This window comes from Asterias rubens, unplaced genomic scaffold, assembly GCF_902459465.1.
Source record: "Asterias rubens unplaced genomic scaffold, eAstRub1.3, whole genome shotgun sequence".
Taxonomy (NCBI): domain Eukaryota; kingdom Metazoa; phylum Echinodermata; class Asteroidea; order Forcipulatida; family Asteriidae; genus Asterias; species Asterias rubens.
In genome coordinates, this window is record NW_022985741.1 from 70,343 (window position 1) to 78,231 (window position 7,889).

Here is a 7,889-nt window from a genome sequence, read left to right on the forward strand (position 1 = left end):
TCGATCCCAGTATGTGTGTGTGAGTCAGTCCAGAGCTGCCTTGCGCTACCTACGACTGTTGCATGTGTAACATCGTACTGTGACTGTTGCATGAAAGGCAGACAAATAGGCAGCGCCTAACGACTTGTCATCAAGTCTAGGGCCCCTCTAGCAAGTTTCATGCATCCTCTAAAATTACCTATCGAAAATACATACAAAATTATAAAACTTATTTATTTAAGCAAATCAAGATAAGTCAAGTTGTGTCCAATTTTATTCCTGTATTCGCATCATACAATATATCACACAACAAGTAATACAGTCATAATTAATTTGTCAGACGAGCCAAATTTAGCCCCCCCCCCCCCATATAATTACTCTTTTGTATTGACGAGGAATAACTAAGTCTGCTGCCACCAAGTGTTTCCGAGTTCCCTTCTATTATTATCGAACCACTGCTCGATGTGACCTGTGACATCACATGTTTACAAAAGAGCCACCAAGCCTGGACTTCCTGCAGGCATGATTTGTACACAGTTCAATGGAAGAAAACATAAAATCTTATATTTTATGGAGATTGCGCTGTCTAATTCTTATCAACTTTTGATATGATGAAAGGGGGCACATCTCAAAACTTGACCAGCTTTTACTTTCATAACTCTTGGTTTGATGTGGAAATTATGACACAAAATGTCAACTTTCCCATAGAACCTGTGTAGTATTGTGCCTGCCAGAATACTTAAAGAATGTACAAGGTCACACTTATTGTAAACAAGGGTCATATAGTCTATGAGTGCGTTCGTTTAGTTTACCCGGGTCGACCCCGGTGTGTGGCGGGTTTTTTTCCCAGGACGAACGTGTGCAGATAATTACCCACGGTTGTCTGGAAAAAAACCGCCACACACCGGCGTCTACCCAGGGAAGCTAAACGAACGCACCCTTTTATTCTTTTAAAAATGAATGGTTTGTGGGACATTAAGAAGAAGAAGACTTTTAAAAGTATACGTGTAAATCATTTTAACTTCAAAGTAATGTGGTTATATGGAAAGGGTTATAAGTTTTTGTCCCCCAAAATTTGAATCTGCCGCCCCCCCCCCCCCCCCTCCGGCCCTCCCCTAATGGCAAACTGTGGGTGCGTTCGTTGAGCTTCCCTGGGTCGACCCACCTGGTGTGTGGCAGGTTTTTTTTTTTTCAGGACGAACGTGGGTGAATATTTGCATACGTTCGTCCTGGGAAAAAAAACCCGTTACACACCGGGGTCGACCCGCCGTGAAAGCTAAACGAACGCGCCCTATGTACAAACATCTTCCGATAGCGCCCTCTTTTGAATCATCCTGCTCCAGAGCTCAATCTTATTGTATTTAATGTAACCGGTCGCAACTTAGCACTTTGCGTATTATCGGTAAGAGGTATCCTCGATTTAACTGTCTACAAATTTCATAACTCAAAGTTTGTTGTTACTATTATTGAAATCAAGTGCAAGTTAAACCGCTAATTATTATTAACATTATTAATATTATTTTGTAATTCTCGTTATTGACTTATATTTTGTGTGCGCGTTAATTCGAATTTCAATTTGAAAAAAAAGTATATTAATTAACTGAAGGTCACATGTATAATGTGTTGTAATGGAAATGCATAACTTCACAATTTTAAACTTCAATCATATTGTTAAAAAAATAATCTATCAATATATAAATTAAATAGTTGAATATAAGCCCTATTGAACTTTAATGATTTTTTAACTTAATTTTTCGTACATATTCAGGATAATGCAATGTTAAAAATAGGATTTACATATCGGTGTTAATATACGCATGTACCAGTGAAAGAAATCTGAATTTTGGTTTGGTTTGCAATAACTAAACAAATAATGTGAGAAAGTATAACAACGAAAGAGTCGTTTAGGTCTACTATTTCTCATAATGCGAAATGTCAAATAATTTTTGCAAACTCATTTTTTTTTAAGCTTGAGGAAGCATGCAACCGTTCTGTTTTTGTATTCAAATTTCAGCACAATTTAGTATACTTACAGATTATGTGATCATTTTGTGCCCAAAATAGGGCTAGGACCTATAGATATTATACAGTAAAATGAAATTATAATTTCATACAATAGCATAATTTGTAATAGATGTTAAATTTGCATCGGGGATAAAGAATATTTTTTTTTTTTACCCATACACTGATGTGTGTTAGCACTGTATACTCAGTACTTTCCCGAGTCCTGTGAAAAAAATATCACAGCCATGCTACTCGGGTGGGATTCGAACCCACGACCCTTGCAATTCTAGAGCAGTGTCTTACCTCGGTAGTCTAGTTGGTAAGACACTGCTCTAGAATTGCAAGGGTCGTGGGTTCGAATCCCACCCGAGTAACATAATTTGTGTTTACAAAAATAAATGTAGTTGGTGTACATGAACTGTATGTGTCACGTCTAAGTGGAATACCAACGAACCGGTCTTCTATGCCTAAAAGGCCTCAATAGAATTTCGTTATCCGAAAGGTCACGTAACATTTTGGGAAATTAATTTTTCCCTCAAGTTTTAGGAAGCATGACCGTTGTTTTTTCTCCTCAAATTTCTGCAAATCCTTTATAATCATATGCATTTTATAACAAACAGTTACAAACGCTTTTCAAAGACCAACTCGACCGATCCAAGGCAACATGTAACTTCTCAGATTTGGGGGACAGAATCTCCGAGCACCGTTCCGGTTGTCGGTGATTTTTTTTCAAAACGCGATCAGCTTTTGACATTATTTGGAACCAAGCTTATTTCTTTAGGCCCTAATAAAAAAAATTACAAGAAGTAGTCGGACCAGCTACTACCCTGAGTAACCCGAGACTCACGCGTGAGAATCCCGTATGGCCGTACGTGGTATCCCCGTGATACGGATCTTGATGTGGGGACAGCCAGTACGGGAAACCTACCGGTCCATCGGGCTCGTATTATCCGGAAATCAGAAACACAGAGCGCCCTCCTACGTTCGTTCATTACAAGCGTGTACAGTTTTCGCCGTGCATAGCGGAACGTTGGTTGTGTGTGACCGCGCAAGACCACATGGTCTTGGAACCAAGACTAGGTGGCGGGTCGATCGTCAGCCCAGTCACGGCTGAGATGGCAGAGGAGATACGACAACACATCCACATAGTTTTTACTCTTTCGTGAATGGCTCTCTGTTGGTTATCGAAACAAAAACACAGAAGTAGAAGAAGACTTTGAAACATCAAGATGTTGACGTTATACAAGTTTATATCTCTGCCAGGGAACTCAGTACATCAGGAAGTGTGTGCACGTTCATGACGGCATACAAAATAATATGATTGTGAAATACATTAATTTATTAACCGGGCAGGGCTTTGAAATTATTTATTTAGGCCCTAATCAAAATATGACAAGAAATAGTCGAACCAGCTACTACCCGGAGTAGCCCGAACCTCACGCGTGAGAATCCCGTATGGTCGTACGTGATATCCTCCGTGATCCGGATCTTGCTGTGGGGACAACCAGTACGGGAAACCAGGTAGACCGGTCACAACGGGCTCGTAGACGGTCAAAAATGTTCCGGGTTAACCCTGTTCTGCAGAGCGAGTGAGTAACTCTTCCCTTGGTACGTGAACGTCGAGGCGTAATAGTTAGCAACGTTCTCCAAGGATGGACTGCTGTATATAGCTGGGCCGAACCGATCTCTTGGTCCGATTTTGAAGCCGTCCTGGACGATTCCACGGAGGTTCCGTTTCGACGTTCCGTGGTAGGACACCGGCCACTCGCCGGTGGCTGTCTCAGACCGGATTCCATCCGGGCCAAGCCATGTATTGTCTTCGTACTCGTCGACGACCTTTAAAGCCGTCCGCATCCAGCCGTACGGAGGCTCGTATTGGTACTGACCCCTCATGAAGGTCTTTCCAACTAAAGGCTTGGTCTCCCTGGTCAGATCGTAGTCATATTTTGGGTCAAGTGAAGTAGGATCTATCTCAAATTTCCCCATCAACTCACCCCGCTGAAAGCACCTTTTCCCGATAATAAAACTGTCTGAAGTCAGACCGAGTTGATTGATATGCTGATGGTCAGCAAGCTGCTCGTTGTTGAAGATGAGCATCAGGTAGCCAGGGCACGAAAGTTTAAGTTTGTCAGCAGCTGCCGCTCGCAGATCCTGGACGGTCGAGTTGACCCGAATCTCCACCGTAACCTGCGCTTTCTTCTTCAACATCTGCACTGTCAGTTGAACCGAGTTGGCATCAATGTGATCGGTGCTTGCAGATGATGTTGGCTGCATCATCCCGTATGTTAAATACACCAGGTCTGTTACACTCACATGCTCCACGCCAGGTCTGGAATTCGGCTTGGCGAAGAAAGCAGTAGCATGACTTGCTGCTGGTGTTGCTGCTGCTGCTGGTGTTGCTGCTGCTGCTGGTGTTGTTGCTGCTGCTGGTGTTACTGTTGAACATGGCAATGAATTGGTTTTACTTTTAGAATCGTGGATCTTGCCACACTCTGGACATGTTCCGACAGGCGGTGGTGGGTCGATCTTCAGCCCAGTCACGGCTGAGAAGGCAGAGGATAGAAACGACAACACATCCATAGTTTTCACTCTTTCGTGAATGACTCTCTGTTGGTTATTCGAAAACATAAACACAGAAGCAGAAGAAGACTTTAAAACATGAAGATGTTGACGCTAAAAGTTTATACTGAACTCTACCAGGAAAATCAGTACACAGGAAGTGCACGTGCATGGCCTCATACAAATAACATCATTGCGAAATACATTGGGGATTCCCATTACGCATTGCCCATGAGAAAAATTCCCAATCCCGTGGAGTCCCATTAATGGTTTGAATAGTTAATTCCACTGAAATGTTTAGTGGTATCCCATTTCCCGTTGATTTCTTTCAATGGGAACTTTTTTCTTTGTCTAGTGTCTGAAATTGACGGTGGCTACGACTTCGGCAACGGCTTGATCATCGCGCCATCATGCATTGAAGTATATGGACTTCCTTTAGCAATACCCTTAGCATTAGTCGTAGCCATAGCTGAAGCCGCCAATTTGGATACACCACGGTACCTTTGTTGAGAGAAACCCCTAATTTTTTATATGATCTGCAACAGCCATACGCAAAAGGCCATTTTGCCCAAAATAGACCTTTCTAGCTCATTGAGTAGTATACATGAAGCCTGTGCAACATAAGCGCTACTCGGCTAAATCGATCACAAGAACCATCTCTGCCCTCACATGCACCTATTTACCCCTGGGTGGAGAGAAGCAATTCAGGTGAAGTGTCTTGCTCATAGTATCACGAACGGGATTCGAACCCACACCCTGCTGGACAGAAGCACCAGAGCTTGAGTTCGGTGCTCTTGTCCGCTCGGCTATAGACACCGGTGCCCTTTACATGAGAAGAGTGGGAGGACATTGTCATACAAGTACACCTAAAATGGTATCTGCGTAATATTCATAATGATCACGCTAGAACATCCCTCGAGGAAGACTCTGCTGATGGGGTCGAAACTACAGGCCATTGATAGCCTTGGTCCAAGACGTCACTACCTTATACTCGTAACCTAAACGTGATAACCCGACAGGGGGCGCGTTTTTCTTCTTGGTTTCATTTCGGTTGACTATTGTGTACCCGTACAAAAGAACCCACGTGCGCAAGGCTAGCAGGCGATACGGCGCGCTGCCCATCATGCATGGTAGCCAGGCTGGGAAATAACCCATGCGAAGGTCTTGGAACCAAGACAAGGCCATTTATCTTTGCATTAAGTTTTACGTACATAACAATTAAGATCACTTCCTGTTAATTTTCCAGCGCGGATCTATTTTCCCTGACAACAACTAACAGTCAACCCTATACTACCATCACGACAGTTCCTGTTGTTTTAACCATTTTGTCAATATCTGCTTTGTCATTTTGTCAAGTAATCGTTATATTTTTATATTATTGTATATTGTATATTTCTCTTAATATTTTTATATGGAGCTGGTCTACTGTTGCAATTGCCTGTAAAGGACGATTAAAGTTTTTTGAAATGAATTGAATTGAACTGGATTGAATTAATAATGGCAATTATAAAGAAAGTATTTTACTCAGAGTGCTTGATGCGTTCAACCAACCGGGTTCCTTCTTAAGACGGGCTTTTTAATAATCGAAAACAGGCCACTATCAAGTCGCCAATTTTACTGTTATTTTGCAAGGTCTTGAATTCTTACGAATTAAGCTTAGAATAAGACTACTAAATCCACACAGTGTACTTTCAGATGCTTGATTTCAAGAACTCAAATTCTAAATCTGAGGTCTCGAAATCAAATTCGTGGAAAATTACTTCTTTCTCGAAAACTACTAACCCGAACCCTAATCCTTTCTCAAAAACTACGTCACTTCAGAGAGAGCTGTTTCTCACAATGTTTTATAATATCAACCTCTCCCCATTACTCGTAATCAAGAAAAGTTTTATAATGACAATAATCATTTTGAGTAATTACCAATAGTGTCCACTGCCTTAAATACTGATACACTGGATTAACAAAAATAAAAAATATAAAATCTCAAAACGACTTATAGGATATTAAATCAAAAAGATTAGATTGTTTTTTACTTCCTAACTTCCTTGTGTGATTTTTCGCTGAACATAATTTGTATAAAATAATAGTATTCAAAACACACATCAGACAGTTCGCGCGTATACAGGGAAGATCTTGCTTGGTGTACGGCTCCTTTTCCTTTTCAGATTCTTTTCTGTGCAGTTGAGTCATGGGGTATAGGTTTTGGTTGTTGTATATTTACGTCATGTGGCCAGGTAAGTACAACATTGTAATACAAAATAATTATTACTATTAATATATATGATTTATTGTCTCAAAATTTACACCATTATGATTCTTCTTGGAGTTTAACTAATTTTTTTTTAACGGGCACAGTGAGAGATGTACCCTACGGAAAATAAACTCAGCAAGCCAAAAACTAAAACACAATTTAAAGGTTCATAAAAAGTCAATGAGTTTGCTCTCGCTGTTTTTTTAACAGCACATTAGCAAGAAGCCACCAGTATTAACATTGAGTAAGATCTTAAAATAGCTCCATAATTTGTGTCAGTATGTAGTTTTGAAGCTGCCCATTGTAAACGTTTATCTTAAAGGAAAACGTGTCATTTTTACAATTATCACGAAAAAAACTGTATATTATTACCAATCTTTTTAATACAATAAACAAACGTTATTTTTATATTCTTTTATGCGTTCACCGTGGATTTGCATTGTTACGTCACTCGTGTGCTTACCGCAGGTGTTAGTCAGCATTTTACCCTTGCAACAGCTTTATACAAATATAAATTCTGTTAAAGGCAGTGGACACTATTGGTAATTGTCAAAGACCAGTCTTCTCACTTGGTGTATCTCAACATAGGCATGAAATAACAAACCTGTGAAAATTTAAGCTCAATTGGTCGTCGAAGTTGCGAGATAATAATGAAAGAAAAAAACACCCTTGTCACACGAACTTGTGTGCGTTTATATGGTGATTTCGAGACCTCAAGTTCTAAACTTGAGGTCTCGAAATCAAATTCGTGGAAAATTACTTCTTTCTCGAAAACTACGTCACTTCAGAGGGAGCCGTTTCTTACAATGTTTTATACTATCAACCTCTCCCCATTACTCGATACCAAGTGAGGTTTTAAGCTGATAATTATTCTGAGTAATTACCAATAGTGTCCACTGCCTTTAAGGACGCTCCGTAAGCAAAAACGGCAGCTTACATGTTTTATGAAATGCGGCCCAGGTCATTGTAAATATCTTAGCGTGGTGTCAGGGGAAACTATACTTCAAGAAGACTCCTAAAAACAAAGGTTTCATGATTCATTTAAAGGCACTGGAGGACACCTTTAGTAATTGCCAAAGACCAGTCTTTTCACTTG

At 40.5% G+C, this 7,889-nt stretch overlaps 1 protein-coding gene across 1 annotated transcript; it reads right to left on the reverse strand.

The window, feature by feature from the left end:
• Positions 1-3,534: 3,534 nt before the first annotated feature.
• LOC117306605 lies at positions 3,535-4,260 on the reverse strand. Its single transcript, XM_033791090.1, has one exon. The coding sequence runs from the start codon at positions 4,258-4,260 to the stop codon at positions 3,535-3,537; it is 726 nt and encodes a 241-aa protein (XP_033646981.1).
• Between the last annotated feature and the right edge of the window lie 3,629 nt (positions 4,261-7,889).

What these genes read in the sequence shown, in the direction of transcription:
- LOC117306605 (XM_033791090.1), bottom strand. Translation starts at nt 4,260, where the DNA reads ATGATGCAGCCAACATCATCTGCAAGCACCGATCACATTGATGCCAAC.